This window comes from Acomys russatus, chromosome 7, assembly GCF_903995435.1.
Source record: "Acomys russatus chromosome 7, mAcoRus1.1, whole genome shotgun sequence".
Classification (NCBI taxonomy): Eukaryota; Metazoa; Chordata; class Mammalia; order Rodentia; family Muridae; genus Acomys; species Acomys russatus.
In genome coordinates, this window is record NC_067143.1 from 28,875,829 (window position 1) to 28,893,800 (window position 17,972).

General features: G+C 48.5%; 1 protein-coding gene across 1 annotated transcript in view; it reads left to right on the forward strand.

Annotated features, from left to right (window-relative positions):
* The window catches only part of Fam174b (family with sequence similarity 174 member B), a 43,119-nt gene extending 26,796 nt beyond the window's left edge, over positions 1–16,323 (forward strand). The window contains exons 2-3 of the mRNA XM_051149303.1: positions 9,850–10,114; positions 16,174–16,323. Of these exons, the coding sequence (XP_051005260.1) occupies positions 9,850–10,114; positions 16,174–16,323 (415 nt within the window). The remainder of the gene's footprint in view (positions 1–9,849; positions 10,115–16,173) is intronic.
* Positions 16,324–17,972: the final 1,649 nt, after the last annotated feature.

Here is a 17,972-nt window from a genome sequence, read left to right on the forward strand (position 1 = left end):
CTCAAAACACTAGAAACACTGCTGCCACATGACCCAGAAACACTGCTTCTGGGCATATGCCCAGTGGACTTAATGTCCTACCACAGAGGCACTTACACATAAATGTTCATTGCTGTGATAGTCACAATAGCTGTGAAATGGGATCAGCCTAGGTGTCCATCACCAGATGAGTGCATAAAAAGAATTTGGAGTTTATATACAATGGGCTAATGCTCATTTAGATCCTGTCTAAAAGAATACAATGGAGAGTGATTGAGGAAGACAATGATGTAGACCTCTGGTCCCCATGGATGCACACACATGCACCACACAACAGATACACACAAACACGCATAAAACAAGCATTGGGCTTTGGTTTGAATGGAAGAGTGATGTGTCTTCTCTGGCCCTCACACTCTCACAGGGATATGCTCTTTGCTTTTCTCTCAGGCTACTGAGCTTGTTAACATCCCTGTGAAGAGTCAGTGTGTGCTTACCTTCTGGAAAACCTGCACTCGGGTAATACCCGAGCAGAAAGTGTCAAGTTATTGTCACTGAGTGGTTCTCTCCCTGTCCCTGTCCCTCCTTTCCCCTTCTCTCTGGTTTTTTGAGACAGAGTTTCTCTGTGTAATAGCCCTGGCTGTCCTGGAGGAACTCTCTTTGTACACCTTGAACTCACAGAGATCCACTTGCCTCTGCCTCCCGAGTGCTGGGATTAATGGCGCGCACCACCACGCCTGGCCACTGAGTGGTTCTTTAGGATTTAAAAGGGTTATAGCAAACAGGAAAATTACACAGCTTGTGGAACCCTTACTATTAAAATATCTCAAGGTAGCATTTATTATGATATTAGTTTCAGTTCATGCTGTGCCTTCCTTTTGAGGCCTTCTGGCATTAGGACTATAGGTCATGTGGTACAGAAAACCCAGGCTGAGCCAGCTCTGTTGAGAGAGCAGCGCTGTAGTGTTCCTGGAGAGCTGGCTTCAAAGCAGATTTAAGACTTGATCTCTTTCCCTCTGGAATCTTCCTCTCTCCTTTCAGCCCCTTTCTGTCAGGTAGTAAGACAGCGTATACCATCCTGGCCTCTCCGATCAGTGAGCAGGGCCCCTATTGTTCAGCTCTGCTTGGGCGTGCCCTCCTCCTCTCTGCCCTGCTATTGGTGGGCTAGAGGATTGCTACGTATTGATTGGCTCACACCTAATCTTGTATCCACGCTTAGAGCTGGAGGTGTGGCCAGGTGTGGAAGATAAAGAAGCCAAAAAGAGGTCAGTGGTGGATGCTGGCCTGCCTCAAAGCAGCACGTCCTAAGGGAGTCTCACTTCAGAAAAGAGTTAGTTAGAGGCTTGTTTGGATCCCTGTGAAGTAGGAATGTGTGAGTTGTATTCCAGAAAGTGAAGGGAACAATGAGGCTTTTGTTTGGGGTATTGAAGTTAAGGGGAGGTAAAGGCCTCTCCCTCTCCACCCCCTCCCCTAACCTTATGCCATTCCCCGCCCCCCCCGCCCCGTGTGTGTGTGTGTGTGTGTGTGTGTGTGTGTGTGTGTGTGTGTGTGTGTGTGTGTATAGTAGGACTCTTTGTTGGGAGTGGAAGGCACTGATATGTGGAGTGGCGATTCAAGGTGGCTTTCTGGGGATATCAGCATCAAGGTAGCCTTCGCCCCTCTGGGGAAGGTAGGTGCTCACTGTGCTCTGAGACCTTCCTGAGCTATCCATGTTCTTGAGAGCCCCCCCTTCTTTCTTTGTTGCATATTTCAAACTCTAAGTATCATGTGGGGAGGAGGCAGCAGTGTAGTTCTGAGGTCTTTGGTCACTTGACCTTCAAACCCAACCCTACTTCTAACTAGCCACATGACTCTGGGCCAAGTGACCTCTTGGACTTCAGTCTCTGGAAGACAGAATTATCGGTGACATTGCTTTATAGACTGTTTAGATGCTGTACCCATGGGAGCTGGGGAGATGGTTTGGTCAACAAAGTGCCTCCCACGAAAGCATGAGAACCTGAGTTTGCATCCCCAGCAGCTAAATACAAAGCTAGGTGTGGGACTGGAGAGATGGCTCAAAGAGTTAAGAACACTGGGTGCTCTTCCAGAGGACTGTGGTTAGTTCCCAGCCCTCACATGGCAGCTCAAAGCTGTATGTAACTCTACTTCCAGGGGACCCAACACCCTCTTCGGGCCCCCACTGGCACCAGGCACACACAAGGTACTCAGACATACATACAGGCGAATTTACCCATACATGTGAAATGATGATGATGATGATGATAATAATAATAATAATAATTAATAATAAAGCTAGTTGAGCAGTGTAGAGCCAACTGGATCCTTGGCCAACCAATCTAGCCAATCAGTGAGCTCTAGGGTGTATGAGAAACCCCATCTCAAAACATAAGGTAGAGGGAGGTAGAGGAAGATACACAGTGCATACACAGCCTACTTACCCACACACATGTGAATGCATACCATACACACAAGTGAAATTGCATGTGTGAACACACTTGTGAGTTCTCTAAGATCATCACATACAAGTGCAGCATCTGGGACTGCTACTTTCCAAGTTTCTCACGGTCCCTCTTGCTGATACAGGATGCTCTTGTTCTCTGCACCCAGGGCAGTTAGACTCTAGAATGTGAAGGCCTGTGAGAAACAGTCATCTGTTCTATTTCTAAAATCTCCTGCTTCTGCCTGGTGCATAGCTGGTAAAGGACAGGTCCTTTGGAAGAAGTGTGAGACTCCCACTCTCTGCCCACTCTGTCCCCACACTGCACAGTGTCCCTCCAGCAGTGGATGTCCTTTCCGATGCATGATGTGATGTGAGCTCTGCCTAGAGTGGACCCAAGTGTATAAACTTCTCTGCGGTCTCAGCCCTGTCTGATTAACATGCCTGACAATGACACAGTGGGCTTGTGCTTCCCTGGCAAAGGGTATTCTGTGTCAGAGGGTTGATTGTTTGAAACGCAGTTTCTCCAACTCTTAATGTCAGAGCTGGTGTTTGAAGTACACACGAGGACCCTTACTGATGGCCTTCTGTATTTGTGAGGGCTCTCCACAGAAACAGCGGAGCTCACTTGCTCTCTTTATCTGGTGTGTGTGTGTGTGGGGGGGGGAGGGCAGGAGAGGTGGGTCATTTATTTATAGGAAGTTGCTGCTCATGAAGGTCTGATGGTATAGGTAGGTTCTGGTCTTTTTTTTTTTTTTTTTTTTAAACTTTTTATTCTTTGTCAATTTCACACCATACACCTCAATCCCACTCACCTTCCAGTCCTTCCATATCTATTTTCCAGCCTTGCCACCTCCGTCCACCAAACCAAATCAACTCAAAAACATCTAGCCGTGGAAGCTGCGGTGTGTCACACAGTATACCCTTTGTTTGAACAGCTTTACTTGCAAATGTTCATTGCAATGACTGGTCTGGTTCTAGGCCTCTGGTTCCTGCTACACTGTCGGCACCGGATCTTTACCAGGACTCCTCTCAGATATCCTGCTGTTGCCCGCATCATATGATCCTGCAGCTTTGGTTCTGCGGGATTGGCCCTTCACGTGTTCCAGCAGCTCATAGATGGTAGATGTTGGGATGGGCCAACTTAAAACTCTGGGTTTGGGCTTGGGTGGTAGCTGACTTGGTCAGCACACCAGCTCTCCTATGCCCAAGCTAGCTCTCCTGCATCCCTCAGCTGGTGAGGGGTAGGGCCAGATCAGCTTAGCCCTTGGACCTCAACATGGCTCCCAGGCAGCCCAGACTACTGGACATCTGCATGGTTTTGGTGGTAACATGGGACACAGACTCCTGCAGTATGGGCCCGGATCTCACCATGGCCTCTGGTGTCGGTGCAGGCTACTCACATCAAGCTGTTCTTTACTATTTAGCATCTCCAGTTCCACCTCCCTTCATAGTGCAGAAAGGGCTCCACTTCTTTCTCTCTCATCTCTTCACCACATACTTGCTCATTGTAGGGGTACCTGCCTGCCAACCCCATGAGGTGGCAGGTATTTATGCTTGTGTGAGGGTGTTGGATCTTCTGGAATTGAAGTTACAGACGGTTGTGAGCTGCCTTGTGGGTGCTTGGGAACTGAACCCAGGTCCTCTGTGGGAGCAATTGGTGCTCTTAACCACTGAGCCATCTCTCTAGCCCCTAGGTTCTGGTCTGAAGGCAGATGTGCTTAAGCTCAAGAAGCAGCCATTGTTTCAGCAGGAGTCCAGAGAGCGTGTATGGGGCTGGTGGAGTAGTACACATGCGTGAAGTGGATGTAAGTCTTGAGGCAGGTCTGGGATACACAGCAAGATTGCCTCAAAAAACCCAAACTAACAAAACAAATGAAGAAACAACCCCTGTCCCTAAGCTGATGTCCAGTGGATAGGAAGACGGCTCTCTATTCCTGAAGGGAAAGCCAGCCCTTTGTTCCACTCAGGTGAGAGTGGACGAGGCCCACCCATGCTGGGGAGGATAGTGGGCTCTACTTACTCTACCTACTTCAGATGTTAAGTCCATTCAGAAACGGCCAGGCTAATGTGTGGCCATGTGTCTCCGGGTCCATAGCCCCTTCATTTTACACACAATGTTCCCCGTTACATCCTCGGTGTCATCTTGGGATTCCTGATCCTTTTCTGAGTTAGTGTAGCTGAGGAGGCTGGCATTAAAAGCATCCCAGACCATGGGAGGTCTCGAGGTTGGTGCTGCTTTTCTGAATCGTCCTTGGATACATAGAAGGCCTTAATTTTAGCCTAGCGGGCTAATTTTGTCAACATGAACAATCAGGAAGATGGAGAGGAAGTTAACAGGTGTGTTGGAGACGTCCGAATACGGGGTCAGGTCGGAGCCTCCCCGGACTCAGGGGTCGATAACTGATGGGTGCACCACATGCACTTGGATGTTTGTACATTAGATTTTGCACTTTATACAGAGTTTATGATACCTGAGAAAGACAGACAGAACTGTGACCCCTCAGCCCAAAGCCATCTGGGTGTGGCCATTTTGCGGGTATACAGGTGGCTTTCTCAAGTCCTTGGGTTCAGTGACATTTCCTGTTCTTAAACATTTCAGATGCTTCTTCAGCTAAGGCCCATGTGATGTGAGGAGAGCAGGGAGCTTCACTGACTGTCACAGCCAGATGTACCCCCCCAAACAGCAGTGGATTTGCTAGGGGGAGATGTTGGGTTGGCTTCCTGAGAAAGGTGTGTGGGTCTGCATGGACTGCCTTCGACCTTCATCCTAAGGGCTTGGGGGGGTGGGGGTTGGGGGATGGGAGGATGGGGGATTGGGGTGTGAGGCCCGGCAGGCAAGGGTAGCCTTCCCTGTGAGTTGTTCTTGGGTGGCTTGTGGCCTTTGAGCCATGGCTGAGCTTAAGTTTCCCCATCCGGTACTGGAGCTGGAGCTGGCACGGACGAGGAAGCATGAAAACACAATGGAAAGATTGTCTTCTGTCTGGGTAGGAGGGTGGAGAGAGGAGGTTCCTTTTGCTGGAGAGAATGTGGGGCTAGCAGTGTTGATATGATTAGTGCTTTTGTTTCTGAGCAGAGTCTGCTTCCAGTCACTGCAGAGATTGGGGCAGATAGGAGGACACAGCGCTCCCCAAGGGTATTTGGCTGGGAGTTAGCAGGGTTACATACTGTTAAGACTGTTCATGTGGTTATATAAAGCACCCTTTGGTGTTTACTTTTTCTTCAAAATGAACTAAACTACTGAGGAACGGCCCCGTGGTACCCTTAGAGCAGTGGCTTTCAGCCTGTGGGTCGTGACTCCTTTGGGGAGTGTTGAGTGACCCTTTCACAGGGGCTGGGCCTCATGTCAGATATTTATATTATGATTCATAACATTAGCAAAATTACATTTATGAAGTAGCAATGAAAGTTTTACGTGTGGAACTGTATTGAAGGACCACAGCATTAGGTGGGTTGAGAACCACTGCCTTAGAGGGATTTCTGTCAGAATCTTCCCTTGTGCCTGAATGCTTTGGTCAAGAAGGAACCACCTATGGAGTAGGCCCCTCCTACCTCCACCCACTTTGAGTTAGGGTCTTAGGCTAACCTTTAACTTGTACAGCCAAGGCTGGCCTTGAAATCCTGGTCCATCTGCCCCTGTCTCGTCATACGCCACTGTGCCTGGCTGGAGCAGCGTTTCTGTGTACTGTCATCATGGTATCCCAGCTGTGTTGAGTAACTTGAAGCCACAGAGCTCTGGTTCAGGAAGTCTCCCTCCAGCCGAGACCGTTCTGGGCCATGTGCATCATGTTTGGAAGACTCCACCCCAGGCACAGCTATCAAGGGTGGACTCTGGAAGCCGCTGCCCACCTTGCAGCCATTCTCACTCAGGGTAGGATGGGAAAGTGCCCTCCCAACCGTTCAGCCTGAAGTCTACAAGTGGGCTTATAATCTGCACAAGCATGCCATCCTTTTCCTCTGGCTATATGAGCAGGCTGTTTTCCACTGCTTTTTGGGCTGTGTTTTTCTCCTGGATGCCCCTATCACATTACAACCTTAGTTAGGTCCAATACGGCTTCTCTCAGATGGCCTTTTATTGCCTAGCTGTGACATATGTCACAGCTGGAGTGGGCCAGGCTGGTTAACCTACCTACCCAGAGGCAGCAAGAAGGCAGTTGTGGAACTCCAGGGTGGTGGCCTGGGGCAGACACTGTAGAAAGCCAAGGCTACTGAAGGTGAGAAGATAAGAAGGCTGAAACCCTTACTTTCCCTGAGACCTATGCAGGGTTAAAAGCTGAAGGTCCCAACACCTGGTACTCAGGAGCGGTAACATCAGCTGCTGGAAACTAGGCTGCTGCCAATCAAAGCTCAGAGCACCTGCATCTATACCCTGTGGCTTTGAATGCCTGGGAGCCATACTCTATAGGTTCTAGGGGGCTGGAGCTATAAGTTAATGAGCTTGCAAGCCCAGCTTATAAACCTCTGGTACTCAAGATGCACAGGGTGGCTAGCTGTGTCTCTGGATAAATGTCTTGTCCCTAGGCTTGGCATTTCCATCATTCTTCATCCTAATTTTGGAATCCAGGTGGACTGACACCTGTGCCTGTGCGCATACCCGTAAGGAGAAATTACTCTGTAATGAGGTGTTAGGTTTTGTTACTGGGTTCTTATTTGCCATGGTCTTCCCTCTGTCTGGGCTGTTGCATGACTTCTTAGGAAGAGGAGACATGGACAGCTGCCAGCTGTTCAGCCCAGATAGGGCCCCAGCAACAGACCAAAGGTATTATGGGTGACTTAGAGGCAGTGTGCCTTTTTTTTTTTTTAAAGATTTTATTTATTATGTATACTATGTTGTGTCTGCATGTACACCTGAACACCAGAAGAGGGCATCAGATCTCATAATAGATGGTTGTGAGCCACCATGTGGTTGCTGGGAATTGAACGCAGGACCTCTTGAAGAGCAGCCAGTGCTCTTAACCGCTGAGCCATCTCTCCAGCCCGAGGCAGTGTGTCTTACTTAGGGTTTCCATTACCGTGAGGAGACACCATGACCGCAGCGACGCTTATAAGGGACAACATTTAGTTGAGGCTGGCTTACAGTGTCGGAGGTTTAGTCCATTATCATCATGGTGGGAAGCATGGTGACGTGCAAGCAGATGTGGTGCTGGAGGAGCCGAGAGTTCTCCATCTTGATCCACAGGCAGCAGAAGGGAATTGTGTGCCAGGCTAGAAGTAGCTTGAGCCTGCCCCCCCCCCCCCCCCCACAATGACACGCTTCCTGTACCAAGACCACACCTACTCCGACAAGGCCATGCCTCCTAATAGTGCTACTCCCTTTGGGCCAGGCATTCAAACACATGAGTCTGCGGGGGATCATTACCTGTTCAGATCGCTACACAGCGGCACGGTGGAAGAGCCCATTCCACTCTGCACATCTGGTGCAGCCTGTAGGCATCGGCACCACAGAAGTGTCTCCTACCTCCAACAACTTTTCACTGCTCGCGTACTTTTGGGGAGGAACCTCAGGAGTCTTTTACCTCTCCTGTGTCTGTAAGTGCTGAGTCTAGAGAAAACAAGCTTCATACCTGAGAGGCCTGGAAGAGCATAGAGGTGCTTAAATTTGCAATGTAAATGGTGTGGCTGTTTGGCGAGTCCTATTTTCGGCAGTTGAGAGTTTGTAAGCCAAGAGCATGTTGCTGTTCCCAAGACATTTTTAGAGGACCTAAAAGTGAGGTTCTGTTTTGATGCCTCTTGAGAACTTGAGAGTTTCTTTTGGTAAGAGGAAAAAAAGATCTGCCAGTGTCTTTGACAAGTGGTCTGGGGGAGAGGTTGGTGCGGCCGGGGGTGGGGTGGGGTGGGGGGATGGGGGTATGGGGGGGGGGGTGTGGGGGGAGGGCAGCTTGCCATCTGCAGGAAGCCTCCTCACCACCCCACTTAGTGGGGTTTGGATTGGCTGCTTTATCGTAGAGGGCATCCAGTCTTCTTAAGAGGAGGCTGGCAGAGAATACAAAGCAATTGGGAATAGATCTCAGACCACAGAGGGACAAGCTATTAGGGTGCTCACAGCGAAAGTCAGTGGTCATCAGAAGATTCCTTTCCCTGGGTGGCATTGTGTGTTTTCCAGACGCCCCCCGCCCCTGAAAAACATTGCAGTCTCCATGCAGGGAGTCATATGCTATGGGCTTGTGTCAGCTTTCTTCCTGTGTCCCAAACTATCCCTCTGCCAGGTCATAGGTTACAGTGTAGTATTGTAACCCTCACCATGGAAACAATACCGACTCATTTTCACACAGGAGAGGCTGGAGCACATGTGATTGCTGTATTTGCTATTGTCAATTCAGAATGACTACTTCTGAGAGCCTCCTGTGTGCAGGCTTCAGCATTATCCCTCACCTTTAAGGAAGACTGCTCCTATCCCACTGTATTTATGAGGAAACTGAGGGAACCTCACTTAAGTAGAACTTTGTTGGACTTTGACCCAGATCCTTCAAGGTGGCACCTCCAACCAGGCTGTCCTTGTCCACAGAGGACAATTTGGTCTTTTGTTCATGTGCATTATTTCACATGCATTTTACCTTACTGAACTGCTGTGTTTGACTATTATCTCTGTCAGGTATTGAGTTGTTGGTGCTCAGGTGGCTTTGCTTTGGGAAGATAGAAAAGATTAGGAAGTTGGTAACTCAGTCCTGTGGCTGCCTGGGCCCCGCTCCCCCATATTCATGTATGTATGTATCTGTGTGTGGGGGTGTGAGTGTGTGTGTATGCATGTGTCTGGGATGTGTAAGTGTGTGTGTGTGTGTGTGCATATGTCTGTGGAGTGTGTATGTGTATGCATATGTCTGTGGGGTGTGTGTGAGTGTGTGTGTATGCATGTGTCTGGGGTGTGTGATTATGTGTGTGTGTGTGCATGTGTCTGTGGGGTGTGTGTGTATGCATGCCTGTGTCTGTGGGGGGTTGTGAGTGTGTGTGTGTGTATGCATGTGTGTGTGTGGTGTATGTGAGTGTGTATGCATCTGTGGGGTGTGAGTGTGTGTGTGTGTGTGTGTGTGTGTATGCATGTCTCTGTGGGGTGTGTGTGAATGTGTCTGTGTGTGTGTATGCATAGAGTGTCTATTGTGGGTTCTAGTTCGATTGATTTCTACTTTATGCTGAACTGGAAGCTTACCTATTGGCCTAGTTTAGCTAGCCATCTTGCTCCATGGACTCCCTGTCTCTGTTTTGGGAGTGCCAAGATTACAAAAGGACCATCATAGCCATCTTACATTTGTTCTTTCTCTTGGAGATTCATACTCCAGTCTTTGTGATTACAGCATTCTGGCTGGAGGTGGTAGCAAACTTTGCCTAAAGATGTCAGGACGTGAACTAAACTTGGCACAGGCTGCTCCATCTGTGTGGAGGCTTGGCCTCATCGCTCCCTCAGGCATGGGCTCATGAGTGTGCTTTTCCTCCTCTAGGTCAGGAAAAAGGTTGAAGAAGACCCGCAAGTATGACATCATCACCACTCCTGCTGAGCGTGTGGAAATGGCCCCCCTGAATGAAGAGGATGATGAGGATGAGGATGCCACAGTATTTGACATCAAATATAGGTATGGGCTGGGGCAGAGGTTTCCTCCTGGGCTGAGTAGGATGGTTCTTGTTCTCTTGTTCGTATCATGGTGGAGCCTGTTTCTATCAGTACTGGTAACAGTACTCAGGGATCCAGGAGAGCGGGGCTGGCAGGTATATGCTTATTTGGGGTTTGGGGAAAGAAAAAAAATCTGCATTATCTTGGTTGTTTTCTGCCATATTAGCTTTAGAAACTTAATCACTTTTAAATTTTATTTACGTGTGTGTGTGTTTTCTGGATCTTACTTTGTAGACTAGGATGGTCTTGAACTTAGGTCCACCTGCCTCTGCCTCCTGAGTGCTGGGATTTCAAGGCATGTGCCACCACACCTGGCACATTTAAATTTTATGAGGAACAGCCACACACTGAAACTGGCAGATTCTAGATACCAGAGGTGGTAGGAAACCCATGACTTGTATTTTGTCAGAGAAGAGTGAAATCAACTAGCAATATTCAGTTATACCACAAAATAATACACACATAGCATTATTAGTAATTTTATTGGTTTCATTGTTAAGGCATTTTGTCTATCTCACATTCAGTGCATAGAAACAAAATATGGCATGAAGAGAATCATGTCACTTTAAAAGACAGTCCCATTTCGATTTCAAAATGTGTATGGATGTGTGTGTGTGTGTGTGTGTGTGTGTGTGTGTGTGTGTGTGTGTGTATGCATACATGCGTGCGGAGGACAACTTTGTAGCGTTTGTTATGGGTCAAACTCAGGTCATTGGGCTTGCTTAGCAAGCTCCTCTACATCTACTAGGCTGTTTTACCAGTCCTCACTTTAATTAATTCATTATTATTTTGTTTGAGACAAGTCTCATAACCTGGGCTGGCCTGGAGCTTTCTGTGTAGAACTCGTGGCAGTTCTCTTGCCTCAGTCTTCTGAGTGTTGGGATTACATACATGTACCACACCATACTGTGCTTGCAAGGTTTCATTATTATTCACAATAAAAAGGGTCTCTGTTCTTCTGTAGGCCTGTGGCACATTGTGCAGCATAGAACCATAATGGAGTGGATCACTTGTACTACGTATGTATGTATGTATGTATGTTTGTATGTATGTATAGAAATTGTGGTCACTTCCTTTGTGACCTTATCTCTGATAGCCTTACTGTATTTAAAAATTATTTGTGTATGTGTGTGTGCACATGCACGTGTACATATGAGCATGTATACATACATGCTGTGGTATGTATGTGGAGGTTGGTATGGCAACTGGCAGGAGTCAGTTCTTTCATTCTACTATGTGGGTCAGCTTGGTTTGAATGAGAGTGGCCCTCCATAGGCTCACATGTGCGAATACTTAGTTCCCACGTGGTGGAACTGTTTGGGAACGATGAGACGGTGTGGCCTGGCTGGAGGAGGTTTTTCACTGGGGATCAGCTTTGAGGTTTCAAAAGCCTACACCAGGCCCAGTCAGATCTCTTCCTGCCTCTGTTTGTGGACCAGAAGCAATGGTGGCAGGTTGTTGTCTTACCCTCTGGTTTTAAAGGATGTGCATTCAATATCTGACCATTGAGTGGAGTTTGCTGTTGGCTTTTGCCACATGGGGTTTATATAGGAACCTGGTTTAAAGGCTGTTCCCAAAAGTGACAACAGAGAGAGTCAGGCTGTCCAAAAGCAGGTACTCACCATGGAGAACGAGCTCACTATGGCTGACAGCCTAGAGTACAGGATTAATACAAGTGGATTTGCTGGGTCCTGGGTTCCTGCCTAGAAGAGAAGAGATGAAGAGCACTAAGGGCCTGGAGGGAACAAACCCAGACCCTATGTCAGGCATCACCAGAGGCAAAGGGGCTCCATGCTGCTGCTGTGCCAGACGGGGAGTGCCTGTGAAGTGCCAGGACCTGTGGCTACCTGGTCTCTCTCGTCCTTGGTTCTCACTCTTGCATCAGGCCATGGAGGGGAACTTGGCCTTTCAAAACACACTTCAGAGCCTGCAGCCCTGCCAGTCCAATCCAGCCCAGAAAGGGAACTAATTTCAGCTTGAAGAACTATGACAGGCCTGGAAATCTGTTAGGCTCTGTCAACACTGGCACCCAGGCCTTCAGGGAACAGACCCCTTTCCTCATCCCATGTTCGAGACAGCATGCCTAAGAAGACCAATGTCTTAGACATGGAGTTTTCCTCCATCTCTGTGTGGAACCTTTGGATTTGACTTCTTTCTCTAGCTCTGTTGAGCAGGTCATACCTTCTCCTTTACCCTATTAGTGGCGAATCTCTGTTTAGTCAATTTCTTTTTTTAATACTTTAATTTATTTAGATCACAACTAAATTGTTATCCTATCACTTGTATCTTCCCGTTCCTCCCTCCCTCCCGCTTTCACCCTATTCCCCTCCCCTAGGTCTATGATAGAGGGGGATCTCCTTCCCAACTATATGATCACAGGCTATCAAGTCGCCTATTCTTTCTCTGAATGCCACTAGGCCTCCCCATCAAGGGGAAGTGGTCAAATATGAGGCACCAGAGTTCATGTCCGAGTCAGTCCCCGCTCTCCACACAACTGTGGAGAATGTCCTGTCCATTGGCTAGATCTGGGTAGGGGTTCAATGTTTACTGCTTGTATTGTCCTTGGTTGGTGCAGTAGTTTGAGCAGAACCCCCTGGACCCAGATCCACCCATCGTGATGTTTTTCTTGTAGGTTTCTAAGGACCCTCTGGATCCTTCTATTTCCCCATCTCCTACATTTCTCTCACCTAGAGTCCCAGTAGGATGTTCTCACATCTATCCCAATCTCTAATATTACAGTCAGTTCAGGATTCTGGGGCTAAGAGAGCCTGCTCACATGTTATCTTTCTACATGCAGTGTATTGTACAGGCTTTCTTTGTCTCTAGGGAGTGGTGACTGCTCTGTTGTTTTTCTGATTTGTTATTCGTCTCTTCATCAGGCTCTGGTAAAAGTTACACTGGCCTCATAAAACGAGTAGGGCGCGGCTCCTTATTTTCCTTCTCTGGACTCATTTGAATCAAGATTGGAATTCCTTGTTTTCTGAGTGTTTAGTAGAGCATATAAAAAACTGGCTGTACCGGAGGCAGTCTGTGTGCAGTTTTTAGGATCAGTGACATTCATTTCCTTGAATAGTTCTAAGAATATTCAGTCTTTATTTCTTCCCAGGTCAGTTTTGATCAGAAGTAGTTTTGAGGCATTTTGTTGATTTCCTGTAAGTTTCCAAACATGTTGTTCTATAGTTGTCCCCGGCGATCTTTAATTCTGTAAACGTTTGTACTATGTGTAGCTATGGTCTGTCGGCTGACCTTTGAGCTCACAGAGATCCACCTGCCTCTGCCTCCCAAACGCTGGGATTAAATGTGTGTGCTGCCACGCCTTGATATTTTGCATTCTTACTTAATTTTTTTTTTTCCTTCCCCCCCTTGCTCAGTCTTGCAGGAAGTTTCACTTTATCACTCTGCGTTTAAGAGTCGCCCTTGGGCTTCTTTGGTACCCTCTGTGATGATCAGTTCTCAGCTGGTGTCTGTATCCCATCCCTCAGCTCCCTTTGCTCACATGCTGTTTCTGCCGCTTCTCAGCCCCTTAGTCACTGTCTAGCGGCCTTCCCAGCTGGAATGGGCATTTGTTTTGTGGCAGCCTGTGTCAGAGCCTCCCCGCAGACATTCAGGACTGTTGCCAGGCCCTGCCCTGCCTCCCCTGGTGACTTGAAGAACTGAACTTCAGGTAGCCCCCCCCCCCCACCTCCACCCTGCGCGCGGTGGTGGCTCCTGCTGTTTGTGGTTGAAATAAAAGCGAGGATGTGAATGAACTTGTAGGCGAGCCAGCCAGACAGCAGGCCACTCTGGTCCAGAGAAGACTGACCGGTGGGAGGCTAAGTGGCTTCATCTCATGTGCAGGTGTGTAGGAGCTGCAGGTGAGAGGTGAAGGGGGTGGGGGCTGTCATCTTACTTAGCAGTAGCCACTAGAGAGTGTGTGACAGAGTACACGTCTGTGGGGTCTGCTTTTCCCTTTTGAAGTAGGCTCCTTTGTTACAAAGGCTGATCTGTGGCACTTTCCCCCCTGGATGGTATATTGTGAACTGCTTTTTGTGTCAATAGGGATGAAAGAATGGAGGTTTTCAAGGTCACCTTTCTGCCCTATGGAATGTGTATGAGGACTTGCACACTGATAACCTGTCCATAGAGACTTGCTTTTCCTGTCCACCAAATGTTCCTGGTTCTCTGCAGGAAGCATGCACAGTGAAATCGGATGCAGATGGCTTACGGCTTTGGGTTACTTACTTTATGATGGGAAGAGAGGAGCATTGTGCTTGGTACCAGGGTAGTGAGGTGGGTCGGGTGCCTCTCACTGGATGTGTGACTTTCTGATCAAGTTGGAGCCCATGTGCTGCAGGCTTGTTTCCCCCACGTTTCCAGTCAGGTAGGGGCCACAGGCCAGGGAGGCTTCTGTGGACAGCATCCCCAACCTCAGTGCTGGGTAGCAAAGCTAGGACCCCACACACGCTAGCACTAGCGGAGCTACACCCTAGCTCAGCAGTCTTCATGTGTTTCATACAGCTGGGGATGCTGTGGTTTGGGGAAAAGAACTAAATGGAGCACAGAGGGCCCTGGGGTTTTGGAATGGTTCCATAATTCAGGAGGCATTTGGATTTGACTTGTGTTTTGAGCTTGGTTGGCCTGGAACACAGTTGCAGCCGGTTTTGGGTCTCTGCAAATCCCTAGTTTGTCTCAGGAGATGCTTGTTACACCATCTAGGCATCCCTGGAGGACAAGTGTGTGTGAGATCTTCTGCTTGTATTGTGGGCAGCTGTGTTGAGTGCAGTCCAAGGTACGCAGCTGCTGGAAAAAGCAACCAAGATACCAGGCTGCCGGTGCCCCTGCCAGCCCTGCTTCCTGCTGAGGTGGGCTCCCTGTGTGTGGAAACAGTGTGGCTTTTCAGGGATCTATCTATCTATCTATCTATCTATCTATCTATCTATCTATCTATCTATATACATATATATATATAGACAGACTTATGGAGGGTATGTCTGAAGTGGAAGCAGAGCTCACCCCCTCATCCAAGGCTGAGGTCTGCACTCTGAGTGATTAATTGGAGGTGTTAAATACTGCTTCTCCTTCTTAAGGTTTGCTTTGGCTCACAGAATTGGAGGTTTCAGTCCGTGGTCATTTTGCCCCATGGTAGGGTAACTCAGCAGGTGTGGTAGAGCCAAGCCTCTTACCACATCATGAGCCACAGAACAAAAGGAGAGATTGGAGTCCCATAACTCTTGATCATGGTGCGTCTGCAGTGACCTGGAGGCCTTCCATTGCACCTGGCTTCTGAAGGTTCTGTAACCCCACAACAGTGCCAATCCTTCTAATTCAGTGGGCTGAGCAGATGCAATATGGATCCCAGGCTGTCACAATAGCTCAAGAACCGATGATGACTTTGAGCTTTTGTTTTATTTGTGCCCAGGTCTCCTCTGTGCGGCCCAGGCTTTTCTCAGACTTATCTTCTTGCCTGCACCTCCCAACTGCTGGGATAACAGGTCTATGCCAACATGCCCAGCTCTGATTTCTACATTTTAATGTTTAAAAAAAGACCCGAAAGCAGAGTAACGTTTCAAGAGTTATCAAAGCTGATGGAAATTCAGATTTCAGTGCCCATAAATAAAGTTTTATCGGAACACAGCCATCCTCATGCATTCTGTACTGTCTCTGCTATTTTGTTTTGTTTTTTTTTTTTTTTTTTTTTTTTTTTTTGTGTGTGTGTGTGTGTGTGTGTGTGTGTCATAGTTGACAAAGAGACAGCAGGATCTCCAAGGTTTAAAATAGTTACCCTTCGGTTCTTTGGCCTAAAAATCTGTAGGAAAGAGGGATTTGAGAAGAGAGGAGCTTGTGTTCCAAGGGTGTGTGTGTGGGGGGTGGTGGCGGCTGTGTGTGGAGGGAGGGACCCTGGGAGTCCTGGGTGGGAGCCGAAGGACAGAGTGACATGGGAGAGTGGAATGTACCTTTCGGACAGCACATTCAGATGCCCCATGGTTGAGGAGCACGTCACAGGCTGTAGAAGGCAGTGATGACAATGATGAAGAACACTGCTCCCATGGGAGGAATAGGAAAAGGGATGGAGAATGTGACGGTGTGGTCCAAGGGGTGGAAACTGCCAGGGAGGAGTCAGATGGCCTTAGTGATCTCCCAGAAGTGACCATTCTCCTCCTTCCTTTTCTTACAGGTAAAAACTTTTCTGGCATGTCAGCATCCTGTGGGAAGCTGGTCAGCTGCAGCCTGGGACGTGAAGGTCTGGGCACCGTCTCTCATTGGCATTGGACCCAAGCCCATGCTGTTTATGAAGCTCTGGTTCGATTTTACGTGTCCAGCTTAGAATGCCACCATCAAACATGTTCCCAGTCGCCAGCTGAGAGTCACCTTGGTTACTTTTGGATGCTCCATTTGAAGTGCGCTTTCCATTCCTTTCTTTTGGGGTTTTCTACCTTCCTAAGAGATGAAGAGGGAAACATCGATTTCAAAGAATTTCCCAGAACATCTGTACATAACAGTAAAGCTACAATTAGGAGGACCAGGAGTTTTAAAAAGCAGGGCTGGGCAGATAGCTTAGCTTATAACCTGGCTACAAGCAGGGGACATGAGTTTGATCCCTGGCGCTCATATTAAAACAAAACTAGCGTGGTGGCCCATACCTCTAAATTCTAGCCCCAAGAGACAGGTGAAGACAGCTCGCCACAGAAAAGTTGGTTGGCTCCAGAGGAACAACGCCCCAAGGTTCATCTCTGGCCTCTCCATACAAGCTGGTTTACCAACACACACACAAACACACACACCTCAAAAGCCCTAAGGGGCCTTCAGATGTACTTGGAAAAATCCTGCCATTTTGTTCTCTCCCATCTTTCCACCTTCATCATGTCTGGTTTTATAAGGGGGGGCGGGGGGAGCTGTATGGTATTTCAGAACGGACATCTACGTTCTGTCCCCTCCCAACCCCTCTAAGAGGTTTAAGCACAATACGCACGGCCACTCCACAAAAGAATTTCAAATCATCAGGGATCAGACCATATGGATGAGTGTGCGGATGGCTGTGTCCACCTGTCAAGTAATTTCTCTTCTCGTGGGAATGCCAAGTGCCAGGCAGCCTTCACTGATTTTTCTTGTGTGTGCTGTCAAAACGTTTCTCTGCCCTGCCTCAGTGCTGTGTTGTCCTTGAAATATAATGCTAAGAAGTCACTGTGGTAATTTAAACGAATGGTAGTTTGTTTGGATGAAAAAGATTAAGGAGGGGTAAAAAAAAAAAGGACACGGGTAGGGATGATGTTGGAAGTCAGTCCAGGCTAGGTTGGACTGGACTGGACTGGACTGGACTGGACTGGAAACTCTTCCTGGGCTCACTGCTGTCTGTGAGGTACTCAAGTGGGCACCGAGCCTGGGAGCTGGGTACCCAGGGATGCCCTGGAAACAGGCCCTGGACTATCTGCTCAGGTTAATTGATGCAGGCCTCTGAGTTGGCCTTCTCCAATATTGCTGTAGCTGGTATGCTTCGGTGCAAATCTTTTCGCAGTGCCTTTGGGACCCCGGGAGTGTACTGAGTCTGGAAAGGTGGCTCTTTTCCTTCACTGTCTTTGTTCTAGGGTTTGGTGTATTTGTCTATTTAATGCCCTGCTCCATTGCTTTGGATGAACGCTCCCACCTGGGCCAGCTCCGCTCATCGCCAGGCTCTCCAGTTCCTGCCTGGGGCTGTGGCGGTGGCCGTTGGTAGGAACGGCTGCCCTTGCTTTGCAGCCCTCACTCACCATGGGGTGTGCTGTTCTTCTGGGCTCCCTTTATTTTGCCTTCTCAGTTGACTTCTCTTGTCCTTCGGCCCTGTTAGCTACAGGGGTGGGGCTGGAAGCAGAGCAGGTGGCTCCCCCACCCCACTGTCACCATGTACTCATAGCTCAGTGGTGACTCTCGGAAGCTGGCCACCTCTCCGCTTTGGAGCCGAGGCTGCCGCCTTCCATTCAAGGGTCCCAGGACTGCAGC